This window comes from Hoplias malabaricus, chromosome 16 (genome assembly GCF_029633855.1).
Source record: "Hoplias malabaricus isolate fHopMal1 chromosome 16, fHopMal1.hap1, whole genome shotgun sequence".
Taxonomy (NCBI): Eukaryota; Metazoa; Chordata; class Actinopteri; order Characiformes; family Erythrinidae; genus Hoplias; species Hoplias malabaricus.
In genome coordinates this window covers 4,638,424-4,653,434 of record NC_089815.1, presented here as the reverse complement: position 1 = coordinate 4,653,434, position 15,011 = coordinate 4,638,424, and the positions used below count along the sequence as shown (strand labels likewise).

Sequence of the window (15,011 nt, the reverse complement as noted above, 5' to 3'; positions counted from 1 at the left end):
GATTTCAGGAATAGTCTTAAAGGGATACGTTTTGAAGTAATGAATGACAGTATAGTATAACTGGGTGCAAGGCGGGAATACACCCTGGAGGGGGCGCCAGTCCTTCACAGGGCAACACATACACACATTCACTCACACACTCACACCTACTGACACACTTGAGTCGCCAATCCACCTACCAACGTGTGTTTTTGGACTGTGGGAGGAAACCGGAGCACCCGGAGGAAACCCACGCAGACACAGGGAGAACACACCACACTCCTCACAGACAGTCACCCGGAGGAAACCCATGCAGACACAGGGAGAACACACCACACTCCTCACAGACAGTCACCCTGAGGAAACCCACGCAGACACAGGGAGAACACGCCACACTCCTCACAGACTGTCACCCGGAGGACACCCACGCGGACACAGGGAGAACACGCCACACTCCTCACAGACAGTCACCTGGAGCGGGAACCAAACCCACAACCTCCAGGACCCTGGAGCTGTGTGAAAGCGACACTACCTGCTGCGTCACCGTGCCACAGTGTTAAACATGTGATCTAATATAATTATTGACTAATTAATAACTGCACTCTTCTCATCTGTTGAGTTATTTATTCAGATCATAAAGGACTGATTAGGGAAGCCTGGGATAACAGTCCTTGCGTTTGGCCTTGTTGTGTTTCAGCTGGAGAAACACGAATGTGTGTCACGTCAACATTACAAGGAATACCTAGGAGTGCAGCTCACCAACTTGGCACCGGGGAACTACTCTGCTCGTGTGCGGGCCACCTCGCTGGCTGGGAACGGATCATGGACCGAACCCATACCTTTTTACGTGCCACAGCAGGAACGTGAGTATCTTCCACAGCTCTTTCTGGAGGCGACAACCAGCCTGGCAAATAAATATGTGTTAATAGCATGGTTTTGCAGTGTAATTACACATAATTAACTGTGATTAAACTTTTCTGAAAGAGTTTTGAAACTCTTTAGTACACAAGAACAATATAACAGGACAAACAGGCTATTTCCAAATAGTAATTACGAAACAAAGTTGTTCTTAATTTCTGAGGTTGTTTTGGACGGGAACAGTTGTTTTTTTCCCCCTTTTTTCCATTATTTTATGTTTATTTATTAATTTTATTTATTAATATCCCTCTATTCAGCCGTCTACTAAAGTACTCTCTCTGAGTTGAGTTTTAAGAGCTTTTCTGTCATGTTTCCTGACTGCGGTGTTGTATACGGTGCTCTGTCCTGTAATTGGTATCAAAATAAATATCTTGAATGAACCCAAATAATAATGACGTGTTTCCTTTTCCTTTGGAAATCCAGGGTATGAAAACTTCCTGTATTTAATAATCATCAACATTGTTGTGATCCTCCTGGCCATCCTTGGAGTGACGCTGGCTCTGGTCAATAAGAAAAGGTATGTGTTTTTTTTTTTTAACTCATCGTCACCCCCTACAGTCTTGTAATTACTATCAGCAGCTCACATACAGAAAAAAAAACACACAAAATAACGCACTATTTTTAGTCTCTGCTTGGAGAAGCCAGGCTGTACTTTACTTTCCACTCAACGTGTTTAATAGCGCAACACTAATGAAGGGCTTTTTCACACTTTTCACACAGTGTGAGCTTCAGGGGTTTGTCTGAAACATTGCAGCTTGCTTTTTCCTTTTTTTTGAGGGTAGACTGAGGTGAGGTTTCATTAGCCCAGCAAGGCAAAGGAAAAACAGAGTAATTGTTACAAAACGCTTTCCATTTGTTTCCATTCTGAGTTGAGTGTTTTTAGTATTGTTTTTTGGTGAATTAAATGGTCGTCTGAAATTGCAGGAACAACGATCGCCTGGGAAATGGAGTCCTGTATGCCTCCGTCAACCCTGAGTACTTGAGTGCGGCTGAAAGTGAGTACCGTCCCTGGAAGAGATTCCCTGGAAGACCTTAATATGAGGACTTGCTTTTAAACAACACTGGAAGATCATTTTAATAACGTTGTTGTTATTTAGAAGGACAGAGAGACCTTGGTTAATGTTAACACTGAGCCACTGATAACTAGATTTCTCAGGCTCTCTGGCAAAAAAACAGGTCCGTGTGCTAGTAACGGCATGTAACTAGAGCTGTGAACTGAAATTAAAATGTGTAGCATATTCAGGTTTTCCTCCGTTTTATTTATTCAGATGCATCAGTCAATAAACATGTCCTGCTTACGTTTTCCAGTGTATGTACCAGATGAGTGGGAAGTGGCACGAGAAAAAATCACAATGTGCAGAGAACTAGGCCAGGGCTCCTTCGGAATGGTGTATGAGGGCATTGCAAAGGGCGTGGTCAAGGATGAGCCTGAAACCAGGGTCGCCATCAAAACGGTCAACAAGTCGGCCAGCATGCACGAGTTCCTCAACGAAGCCTCCGTCATGAAGGAGTTCAACTGTCACCATGTGGTGAGGATGAGGAACGATATTAGTGTACATTGTAACTCGATATTTAAGTGTTTTATCGATTCTGACGGTGAGTTCTGTTTCGTGGTAATTGTCGCAGGTGCGTCTGCTGGGCGTGGTCTCACAGGGACAGCCCACTCTAGTGATCATGGAGCTCATGACACGGGGAGATCTCAAGAGTTATCTTCGAACGCTACGGTCCAAAGAGGCAAGCGAACACAAAGAACCCTCCCCCTCCCTCCCTTAATTTCATATAATGTTTGTGGCTGTGCAACTGCTTGTGAACAGTTTTTCCCTGTTCATTGCTAGTGTTTTTAGCGGATTTATTAGCAGTAGTAGAATGAATCTTCTCTGATCTCTCCTCCTCAGAGCACGCCCAACCAGCCTTTGCCTCTGCCTCCGCTGAAAAAGATGATTCAGATGGCTGGAGAGATTGCAGACGGCATGGCGTACCTCAACTCAAACAAGTTTGTCCACCGAGACCTGGCAGCGAGGAACTGCATGGTGGCGGAGGACTTCACAGTTAAAATCGGAGGTATGCGACACAGAGTTTTAAAAAGGTGTAGTCCGGTTGGTGCTGACGCACATCGAGCCAAAGAGAGAGAAAGGTTTTTATTAAATTAGCACTTGTGTATTCATTCTGTAGCTAGGCTGCAACATCTGTTTTTGATGCGTAGACTGTTTTTTATGTGTATTCTGTTCCTTCAAATGAATTTCGCTGTCTGGCAAAGCTGTGCTCGGAAGGCTTTTTTTTTCTATCAATCAGTAACGAACCAGTGAAAGATTTGCACAAACGTAAGCGTATAAGCTTTGGCTGTCGGACAGCTCTCGCCGTATAGAATCTCACCTCATTTGTCCTGGCTCTGTAGATTTTGGCATGACGCGGGACATTTATGAGACTGATTACTACAGAAAGGGCGGGAAGGGCCTGCTGCCTGTGCGCTGGATGTCTCCAGAGTCCCTCAAAGATGGAGTCTTCACTACTATGTCGGACGTGTGGTAAGCGCAGGACTTTTAAAGCACACAAGCTTGTGTCTCTGTATCGGTGCCGCACCTTGTTTAATCCCTTAATATCTCAGAATTGCTGTATTGCACGGCTTATTACTCACCTACTTCATGGGATACAGTGTAAACCAGTCTAGTTATTCCTAATGTAAATGGGGAATGTGTAAATGTGGTTGTGTGTGTATAAAAGGGGGTGCACACGTCGGGACGTTACGGCCAACCGTCAAACTTGCTGATGAACATTAGTTTTTTTTTATTTAATTTTACATAAATTCGCTGTAAATGAAGATATTCGTTCCCTCGAATCAAATTAATCATTTTTGTTATTACTGGTTTTGAGGGATTCATAGTTGAGCACAGACAAGACATGTATTTTTCCAGCTGCTCTCACAGATGCACAGGCACCATGTGGTTATAATGTATATATGGAGGAAATGAGGAAAATCTCTCCCTATATATTTCAAGCAGATTTGGCAGGAAAGCCTCATCAGTGAACATGAGGTAGAAACATTGGCCTCCTGCACGTTCACTTCTCCCCTTTGGCTCCCCCCAAATTATTATTATTATTATTATTATTCAACTGTTCGTAAGTACAATCCCAGATGGATGTACACAGCTGCACATTGTGTATCTCCTGTTAAATAACTCTCCCATGCACGGTTGTCACAGTACCACACATTTTTTACGTTAATAGCAAGTGTAGCTTCACGATACAGTGACTTTTTCTTATCGGACACTGATATAGACATGTTTTTAAGGTTATAATTTGGTAGCATCATTTCACATCAACTTAGAAATGTAGAACAGAAACGTACACATCTTGCAATTTTTAAAAACAAGTACCAAATACATCTTGCGCTTCTGATTCTGTTTCTACATAAGGTTCGTTAAAATTATTGGATTTTAAAATGTATTGAATCGTTGTTATGTGAATGGCTCTGTTCATTAACCACTCCATCATCGTGCATTTGTTTAAATCACACACACAAAAGTAAGCTGCTACAATCGTTCATCGTGATAAACTATTGAGAAACCTTTTTATTACAACGCGCATTTATTTAATTGCTTTATTTTTCATCCAGTCATTTCCAATATTTGAATTAGTGTCAGCTTAAGGCTTGAGTGAGTAATAAAGCCTGCTTGGATTAGGCTTAAATGTTTACAGATAGTTTGATTTTAGTGCTCTGGTGAGTAACAGACCTTTTCCTTGCATGGACTGGGCTCTAAGCAGATCTACACAGCAGATGCCAAGCTGATCACTTCATATGTTAAGAAAACAAGGCTGAGTAATGTGTGTGTGGTGGGGAACACACTACAGATTATAGCTCGAGTGACTAACAACTAAATGCGTCATGGTTTGTCGTCATTTTCAGCGCCGCCGGGCTCTTTAACATTAAACCTAGTTATGCTTTAGTCGCCTCTGAGTTAAACCATAAACATTTCTAATACCCGTCAGTAATGAGTGCTTAATTCATCTGTTTTATGCATCCGGTTTCCTCCCACAGTCCAAAAAACATGGAGGGTAGGTGAATTGGCTTCTGTAATAACTGTCCTGGTGTGTGAGTGAATGAGTGTGAATGTGTGTGCCCAGATATGGATTGGCGCTCTGTCCTGGGTGAAATCCTAGTGCCCGACGCAGTCCTCCAGGTGGACGATCGTTTCTGGTTGAGAGTACGCTGTGCACGCTTCTCGCCAGTGTGTGTGTGTGAATTGAGCGTTCTGAGCAGTGTAGATTGTAAAAGCGTCCTTGGGTGTCTAGAAAGGCGCTATATAAGTGTAACGATAATAATAATAATAATAATAATCTTCACACACTCCTGTAAATCTCAGCATGTCGACCTTTGGGACTTGTGCTTTACAAGTAATTTACATTAAATAATTGAATATTTTTGTTATTTTATGTTTGTCTCTAAAACAACTTTGACATTTCATTATCAAACTCAAGTCATAGCCATGTCTTATTTGTAAAAATGTAATATTTAAAGCTGAAATATTTCAGAATTCCTCTTGTCTCAGTAAGCAATATTAAAATTATATTAAACATTAAAATAAATTACATTTGCTTTTGATTAATCACTTACTATAACAGTAACAACTTACTCTCTCTCTCTCTCTCTCTTACTCTTGCTCTCTCTTACTGTCTCTCTCTTTCTCTGTCTCTTACTCTCTCTCTCTCTCTCTCTTACTGTCTCTCTTTCTCTGTCTCTTACTCTCACTCTTTCTCTCTTTCTTACTCTGTCTCTCTTTCTCTCTCTCTTACTCTTTCTCTCTCTCTTACTCTTGCTCTCTCTTACTCTCTCTCTCTTTCTCTCTGTCTCTTTCTCTCACTCTTTCTCTCACTCTTTCTCTTTCTCTCTCTTACTCTCTTTCTCTCTTACACTCACTTTTTCTCTCTCTTGCTCTCTTTCTTACTCTCTCTTACTCTGTCTCTCTTTCTCTCTCTTTTACTCTCACTCTTTCTCACTCTCTCTCTTACTCTTTCTCTCTCTCTCTCTCTCTCTCTCTCTCTCTCTCTCTCTCTCTCTCTCAGGTCATTTGGGGTGGTGTTATGGGAGATTGCCACCTTGGCAGAGCAGCCCTATCAGGGCATGTCCAATGAGCAGGTATTGCGCTTCGTCATGGAGGGAGGCCTGCTGGACAAGCCTGACAAATGCCCAGATATGCTGTGAGTCTCCTCACCCCTCTCTCTGTTATTATATCTGCTGCTGAGGTCAGGAGCTGGACAGTTAATGCAAGTAGAACTGATGTAACTTAATGCAAGAACCAAGCCTGCCACCTGCTGTGTTACTATCGTCAGTATTCTGCCGGATTAGGGCTTCCACAGAGCAGTGTTTAAACCAGCTATTTACTGGAAATCGAGGCGGGTCTTTTATAGCACTTTCTTCATTTTAGTTACGACACATTTTAGCCTCTACACAGGAAAATCAACAAAACTTTACATTTATTTATTCAAATAATGAATACAATTGATTGAAGGGGGATAAAGAAACTGCTTCCGGGTCCCGGCTTTGGTTCCTTACTTTCTGTCTTAGATCGGTCCACACCACATTGGCTCACTTAGGGTTGTTTTTGTGCACTTCAAGCAGAACCAACAGACTCCATTAACCTTAGACATTCAGCCTCCTGCCTTTCTGGGGTCCAGTTTTTGCCCATCTCTTTGCATCCAATTAAAGCAGCTAGCTCTTGGCTGTTGTCCCACTCAGCCGTGCCTGAGAGTTTGCGTGGCTGGCAATGACCAGCTGTCCATAGCTATATCACAAGACATGCTGCGGTTTTACCCAGCTGAACTAAGTGACTTGTTTTAAATAACGTGAGGCTGACGTCATGGAGCTATGTGTGTGTGTGTGTGTGTGTGTGTGTGTGTGTGTGTGTGAGAGATTACTCCTCAGTAAAATGAAACCAGAAGAAGGAGTTGCTACTTTGACAGTATTCCTGTAACTTATACTCACTTATAATTCGATTTGCTTCTCTAGTCTGTCAATACTTTGCTCAAGCATTAAAATCATATTAATATTCATACCCGCCTGTTTAGCTTGCCATCATCTCATGACACGGAGTATAACGGTCCATGCCAAATAATAGAAACACTGTAAACAGCAGCCGTATGAACCAGAAGAGACTCTGGGTTTATTGTACTCCAAAACAACACAGCATTTAGATGTTGTTCTACAGCTTTTGTTTTTATTTGATTGGTGTTTTTCGGGTTGAATGTGATTTAATGTTCAGCTGTTTTAAATGCGATAGCGAAAACGTCGGAGGGTGATGAATTGTTTACCACGTTGTAAACTGGAAGAAGCTTTGAACGCGCCGTGTGTTGTGCAACAGCGGAGTGCAGCGTCTGCAGCCATTTTAGCTGCGGAGGTCCCGGAGCCTCTCCCCCTCAGTGGAAAGCTCATAAAGTGGCATGCAGGAAAAACAAGCTCAGGGCACTGGGTCCACTCTCTCAGCGGTGGGGCAGAGTGGACTGGGGTTTATTTGAAGTAGTGTGTTTTAGCATGTGTACCGCGCTCAAGACTCTGAGCAGTGTGCGCTTGTGTGTTTGAGTGTGAGTGTGTGTGTGTGTGTGTGTGTGCACGCAAATACAGAAGTAAATGTAATTTGTCGTCAGCTGATGAAGAGAGTAGTTTGTGTGTGCGGGAGCTGCGCGGTTATTTAATGTGTTTGTCTCGTTTCTTTCGGACAAAAATAAAACTGAAAATTAACCCATGATCTAAGAGTAATTTGCGATTTTTACTGTATTTTTCATTCTTTTATTTTGTTATGAATAAGACTAGATTTAGAAAATCCCCAATACCTCTGGGTCTATATTTGTTCAGCATATGGGACAAATTATATAAAAATACAGTAGTTAAGCGCGCACTCTCTCTCTCTCACACACACACACCGTCACTGTCGGAACAAAACATTGTATTGCCAAGAAGCTACATTTTGAGAAGAAGGGAAAATATTCTTAAGTTTCACTGTAAGTGGATTTTACACGAGTTTATTTTAAAGACTTTTTGGCCAAATACTCTTTCCAAATGATGTTAAAAGAAATGGAGACCTTCTGCTCCAAAAGTACAGTGATAATTTACCACATATATAGGATGTCGGTGTGTGTGTGTGTGTAGGAAAGGAATGAAGCTGGTGAAGGGAGCAGGGTGGTATTTATTGCAGCAGTCTGTAGACTCCTCTGGTATTCTTAGCTTGTTTGTGTATAATTAAAAGTGGTGAACTGGAATGCTCCACAGTATAAACTCTAGCCCTAGCTCTCTTTACTCTCTTTACTTTTACTCCTCTCTCTCTCCTCCTCTCTCACTCTCTCTCTCTCTGGCCGTGTAAGAATAAGAGCAGGCCACTCTCCTGTGTTTTTTCTGCCAGACTCAGACTCTCTTACGGCTGTTTAACGGCTTGGCCGAGCAATTTCATCACAAGTGCTGTGTTTGCTTTGCAGTGCAGCAGGCCTTTGGAATCCACTATGAGATCACTGCAGCTGTGTTTGGCCCATAGCTGCTGTCAGGGAGCATGTTTTATTCAAGCTCTCCCTCATACCGCCACCTGTTGGTCAGAGCTGGAAACACTTCAAAGCGTTTTTATCTCACGGAATGACTCAGAGCTAAAATTCATATTTTTGTTTACAAGCAGCAGCCGGTCACGGGTTGTGTTCAGACGTCTTTAGGTGTGTAATCCTGTACGTGTCCTGTGTTTGTTTAGATTTGAGCTGATGCGCATGTGCTGGCAGTACAACCCCAAGATGAGGCCGTCCTTCCTGGAGATAATCAGCAGCATCAAAGAGGACCTGGAACCGGCCTTCAAGGAGGTCAGCTTCTTCTACAGTGAAGAGAACAAGCCGCCTGACACAGAGGAGCTGGACATGGAGAAGGTGGGCACCATGGAGAACGTTCCACTGGAGCCTTCCACCAGCCTGCAGCCGCTCACGCCTGCCTCGGCATCGCCTCAGCAGTGCGTCCCGGGGCCTTCCTCACCCCCTCCTTCATCCCCAGGCTCTTCGGGGCTGGACAAGAGCTCGGGCTCTGCCTCCGGGTCCGTTTCCTCTGCCAACGGCCCTGCCCTGTTGCTGAGGAGCCCGTTCGACGAGAGCCTGCCTTACGCACATATGAACGGCGGGCGTAAAAACGAGCGTGCCTTGCCCTTGCCCCAATCATCAGCGTGCTGATCCACACTCCCCCTTCCCATTTCGCCCTCAAATCTCTTTCCTAGGTCACATTGAGCCTCTCTCTCTCTCTCTCTCTCTCTCTCTCTTTTTTTTTTGCCTGGGGCACCTTAGAGCCTCCACCTTTGTCTGTGTCCCTTCTGGAACAGAACGACCAGACGAGGAAGTGAGCATGGCTTAATGGTGGGGGGGAAGAAAAAAAAATAGAAAATAGTACGGCTTAAGGTGTCCAGGCCATACCTTCAATCATACCTCAATGGATGCTGTTTTTGTTTTTTGTTTTTTTTTGGTTTTGTTTGTTTCTTCCTTATGTATTTCTGACCTGCAATGAACTCACAGCAGGTGGCGCAGACCTCCAGAAAGTGCTGAGACGTGCTGTAGAAGTACAACCTGGAAAACCGAGAAGAAGAAAAGGAGGAAAAAAAATACAAAACACAAATAACTTCCAAGGAGCTCACACTCCCTCCTGAAGAGAGCTGAACTGCTTTTATACTGTTTTTGTTACTTTTATACATTTCCAAATAGGGAAAGAAAAAAAAAGAGTTTAGATGCCTACAAATCAGTCATTGGTGAGGTGGCATTATTGTACCGACAAAATGGAGCATATCTTTAAGCAAATCCAACAGAGGAGCACTCGGGGGAGGGGAGGGGACGACCATGTCTTTGTTTCTGTTGTGTGTGTCCAAAGACATGCTGTACAGTGCATGGTAGCTCTGAAGAGAGAGTGCCAGAGAGGTTAGTGAGGGTGTGTGCTGTCGTGTCCCTGTATCCCCACAGGGGGCGCCCTTTCAGTGGCCCTTTAGAAAGTTTGGCTTAAAGCCAGGGGCCACTGTGAAAGAGGTGAAGCTGAGCAATGGAAAAAAAAAAAAACACCCCCATACTGTTGGAGTCAGATTTTCAAAATAGTCGAGAAGAAAAGTTCTCAAACCTGCCATTTCTTTTTCTTTTCTTTCTATTTGTTTAATTTTTTTTGGCCCTTTCGTGTTCTTCAGAGAACCTGAGAGCAAATGCAACACTCCACATTTTTTATTTTTTTTTTTTACACTGGTGTAAAATATATATAATTTTTTTTTTCCAGCTCTTTTTGTGCTTAACAGTTGCGATCAGTAGAGAGGTATTTCAGCAATTCACCGAACATGCCTCCTCTTTATTTTGTTGACCAGATGTCTGTTGTTTTTTTGTTTTCTTAGTTTTTGTTTAGTTTTTTTTATTCAGAGTCCTACTGCAGAACTTCCTTTGGGGTGAGCTAGCCGCGTTCAGATAGAAACCAGATGCAAAAATCAAAAGGAGTACCAATGAAGAATGGAAAAACAAATGCAATGGCCACATCGCAAGAAAAGTAACCCCAGAAGAGATTCGCATTGAAAAATGCTTAAACTGAAGGTTTTTTTGTGTGTTTTCAGACATCGTAGCGAGCAGGTATTTTTGTAAGTCCCGTCACATTTCCCCCTAGAGCGTAATTCAGACATCTCTCTATTGGTCTTTCAGTTGTATGTCGGACCACGGAGTGTACACATCATTTTCTTTGTCACTTTTGTACCTTTTTTACAGTTCAGATGAACATCTGTGTGTCTGTAACTGAAAGAAGCTGCTATTTTATTCTCATTTTCTTTTGTGGTTGTAATATATATATCTATATGTAAGAGAGATCCTTCGGGTTGAATCCTTTACTGTGTCCACTACAGTCCATTTTCTTATGCTTGTACTTTTTGCAGAAAAAAAAAAAAAGAAAAAAGAAAAAATATATACTATTTATAATTTGTGCCCCTAAGTGGAAAGCTTTTTTCCCCTCCCCCTCTTCACCTACTGTTTTTGGTTTTTTGTTGTTGTTTTTTTTCCCCGTAACTGAGATTTTTTGTTAATTTTATTAAACACATTGGCCTTTCTAGTATTTATGTTATTGGGAAAAAGTTCCAAACATTTTTTATTCATGGTGGCATCATCTGAAAACACCGTCAACAGTCCAGCACTGTGTCTTATAAAGAATCAACCAAAATCTCAGGTCAAATTCAAAGTTTTAGACGTCATTTTCCATCATTCGACACTGATTTCACTAAATTTTTGCGTGTACCAGTGGGTTATACATGGGTTCTCAGGCACCCGGAGAGTGCTGTCGACCGGTTTGAGGACCCCCCCACCCCCTGAAACGGTGCGTTAAGTGGTCGTCAGTTTTCCCAGATAAGGATCCTACTAAATCCAAAACAAAACACCAAATTGTTCCATTCACACTACTTCTGTGCCTCAAAACCAGGTTCAGCGTCAATTACATTAAACGGCCTCTTAATTAACGTGAAGATATAAACGGCTGAGACTTCAGTTCCTTATTTGAGCGCGATGCTGACCTCGAAACCGCGATCATGTCTTCTCATACCGCGTTTGTGACACTGCCGCCATGTTTATGAACCCATCTGCCCACTTCCCAACACTGAAACGCATTAAAGGATAGGATTCTTTCATATCTGTGCAGGTCTTGGTTTTGACATGGAACTGTTACAATTGTTCATTCAAGAGGTCACTTTCATACATTTCACAGTCCGGGTCGATCAGCGAGTGCCAGTCACGTGTTGTTGTGAAGGAAATGTTCATCGTCTAATTCACTACGTCTTTCCCTTTTGATTTTCATTATTTATTTTGATGAATTTTTTTGTGATATGTTTAAAAATCACTGTAAAAATCCCCTTTTGATTGTTACATTTTGAGATATTTTTATATTTTTTTCATGACTTTGGGACTTTTTTTTTCCTTTTCATTTCTCCTTCAAGCATTTATCTACCTCACCCTTTTTTATGAATATATATGTAACTGTATATAAAGAAAATACATCTGATTCCTTTCTCTGCCCCCTACCACCACCATCACCACCGCCACAAACTCACGGAAAAAAAAAGACAATGTCACTGCTCGGTGTATCTGGGGTAAACCTGAAACACTACAGAGACCATGAAACCTAGCAGTGGAGAAGTGCTGGCTTTGTGGATGTTTGTACAAACTGGCTGCTTTCTTATTTCCTTTATAACAACCTCCAATTTGTTCTTTATTTATTTGAGAGAGTAAACCGAGAAAGGACAGGCCTTATGAGTTAGTTTCGAATCTGCTGGAACTTTGCTGATGTTTAATTTATGCATCTTTGTTTTGCAGCGACAGGGGGGAAAAAAAACCATCGGTACAGAAACGTTCAGCGGTCAAAACGGGACGTCCCGAGTTACTGAGTTAGAGCTGGAGTGAAGCGGTTGTTCGTGTTTAACCCTCCTCCGGTGTTCAGTTGTTTAGCGAGTCTTTTCTCTCAAGCTTTGTTTATGTTGTATGTTCCCTATTTTTATTATTATTATTTTTTTATGCAGTTTGTTGGAATCCAAACTTTAATCGAAATGAAAAACACTTCTGCTGCAAATCGTATCGAACGCTGTGGACTGTGTATTGGTGGCCTATGATCCGGTGCTGTTCGTCAGGTGTATCGAATGTATGTTCTGGTGAGATTTCATTGATGTTTTTTCACGTGTTCTGGGCCTTGGATATCTGAACCACTTTCCAAAACACAAATTTGCAGATGACGTTATCGGACTGTTCACTGTAACTGTAATTTACAAACAAAGCTCCCCTTGTTTCTTTACATTATGCAGCCAACAATCAGAATGGACAGGGCTTGTTTAAAAACGGGTTTGTTGTCAGGTGGTCACGGTCATTATTGTTATTATTACTGGGTTTTTTTTTTTTTTTATATATATATATATATATATAAATAAATACAGCCATCCTCATCATCACCCTCTCTTTCCACAGTCGCTGCTTTTAATGAGACAGAAAAATATGTACCGATCAGAGCAAGTTCAGGACTGTGATTAAACCAGAGGCTTAATAAACATACAGAAGAATCATAAACGTTTAAGGAAGGCGTCAGCGTTTTAAACCTCACTCTCTCTGCCACGTTTGTTGCCCAATGGTTGATCATCAGTCTTTTATTAAATGATTTTAAAAGTCATTAATGAAACATCCAGAAATGCGAAGCAGGTGTCAGTGGACAGACTGATGTTGTAGATTTAGGAGCAGTGCCCTCTACGTAGGAAAAGAAAAACAGAAACGAGGAGGTGTCGGTGAATTTACGTAATTTTCTGTGATTCATTTCAAAACAACAACGGTTACAATCAAAAATTCAGTGCATTTGGACATGATTTTATTCACAATTTGTTTGGAAAAAGTGGGCGGTTCAATGTAGTGATGTTGTTATTATCGGTTAATGTGATTTTTCCACGCTCACGGGGTACCGCTGATGTCATCAGACATCGTTAAGACGTTTATACGAAGACAATTTCAGCTCATTTTTTGTTTTGTTTTTTTGAAGGAGCAACAAATTTAATTGATATAGAATGATGAATTATACTTAATATGAACTGTGACATGAAACAAAGTTATTTCTTATTATAGATTGACTTTAAAGATGGACTTCCCGAGCTGGGAATTGAACCCCGAACCCCGGTCTGTCGTGTGGAGGGCAGTGTGATTATCCATGTTTCTTTACAATTGTACGGCCTCGTTGTTAACATCATAAAACATCAACGTAAATCTAAATTAAAGACGAATACAGTTAGATGTTACACGTTTGGAGCAAACTAAAATGCCCCATACTTCCTTCCACTGAGTTGGTTTGTGATGATCAACCGTTTGCTACAGATGCCGAAGTCAGAGCAATCGCAGGGGAACGCTGGAGTGTTTAAGGTTAAAGTTAGGATTAGAGCAGATGAAGCTTGTTCTACAGACTCGGGGTTAACTTAAAGATTTGATGATGTTCCGTCTCCTCCTCCAGATTGTTTTTACCCAAACACCCTCACTCTGTTGTTTTTCTTTCTCTTTCTAATCCGCAATACCATTCCAAGTGATGCCCCCATCCACTCTGGGCTCGATGAACTCAGGGCTGAAGGTTGACCTTCTTCGCTCTGCTGCTGCTGATGATGATATTGCTGCTTCCAATCATTTTTACTTAACCCATTTTATCAAATTCCTGGACTCTTACGGTGTGCTCTACGAGTGCACGACGTCCAGCGAGAGAGGGCAGGTGATGGTGATGGGAAACGATGGCTTACTCTAGATCTATATAGATGAAAAAAAAAATGTTTTGTACACTTTATTCCATGTGAACGTTTTTACCAATGACCATTCTGATATTTGTACAAGCGCAACGGGGTTCTGCCGTACATGTGACGAGAAGCAAGTGTGTGAGAGGAAACAGTTCAGACGTGTTTAACACAGGATATATTATAGATGCAGAAATTCACATGTTGCATATTGAGAGGGGAGGGTCCTGAAAGGTTTGTGGTCCAAGCCTCTATAAAGCCTGGTTGTTCCATGTTTTCAAATAAATAGAAAGAAAGAACTTGTTTCTTTGTTTTCACTTTCCATTGTAATACAAGGGGAAAAAAAGGTGAATAAAACTCAGTGCCCTGAGAATATAACCAGGAGACTGATAATGAAGATTTTGTTTATAGTGGCACCTTGCTGGAGTGAGTGTGTGTGTGTGTGGGTGGATGTTATATTAAGAAAATAAATGCAATCACTTCACTGGCTCTGTTCAGTTTTTCTGTATGCACATTTTAAAGCCAAATCGAGTTATGAGTCCCTATGTTTTAAAGTAGGAAGAGGGGGTCGCCTCATTCAAACTAAACATATCTCATACCTCTAAAGCCCCCTCCAGTGAAAATCCAGTGTTTAACCTTGTTATCGTGGGCATGGGGAGGTGTTCAGAGGTTAGAGGGTGTGTGTCGAGGTAAATAAGCAGCCAACACCATGACTGTTCATTTCCATTTAGAAACGTCCCCATTTCAAAAACATTTTTAGAAAGACAGTGACTGGGACATCATCAATTTAAGGAACCAATCCCATCAACTAGGGGGGAGGAGGGGTGGTTGGAGATGTGCACATAATTAAGCCAACCTGTT

General features: G+C 41.9%; 1 protein-coding gene across 1 annotated transcript in view; it reads left to right on the top strand.

Annotated features, from left to right (window-relative positions):
* Positions 1–14,593, top strand: part of igf1rb (insulin-like growth factor 1b receptor) — a 69,668-nt gene extending 55,075 nt beyond the window's left edge. Inside the window, exons 13-21 of the mRNA XM_066647525.1 lie at positions 677–842; positions 1,321–1,414; positions 1,822–1,892; positions 2,206–2,426; positions 2,524–2,631; positions 2,793–2,958; positions 3,293–3,422; positions 5,959–6,093; positions 8,622–14,593. Of these exons, the coding sequence (XP_066503622.1) occupies positions 677–842; positions 1,321–1,414; positions 1,822–1,892; positions 2,206–2,426; positions 2,524–2,631; positions 2,793–2,958; positions 3,293–3,422; positions 5,959–6,093; positions 8,622–9,084 (1,554 nt within the window). The 3' untranslated portion in view covers positions 9,085–14,593. The remainder of the gene's footprint in view (positions 1–676; positions 843–1,320; positions 1,415–1,821; positions 1,893–2,205; positions 2,427–2,523; positions 2,632–2,792; positions 2,959–3,292; positions 3,423–5,958; positions 6,094–8,621) is intronic.
* The last annotated feature ends 418 nt before the right edge of the window (positions 14,594–15,011 follow it).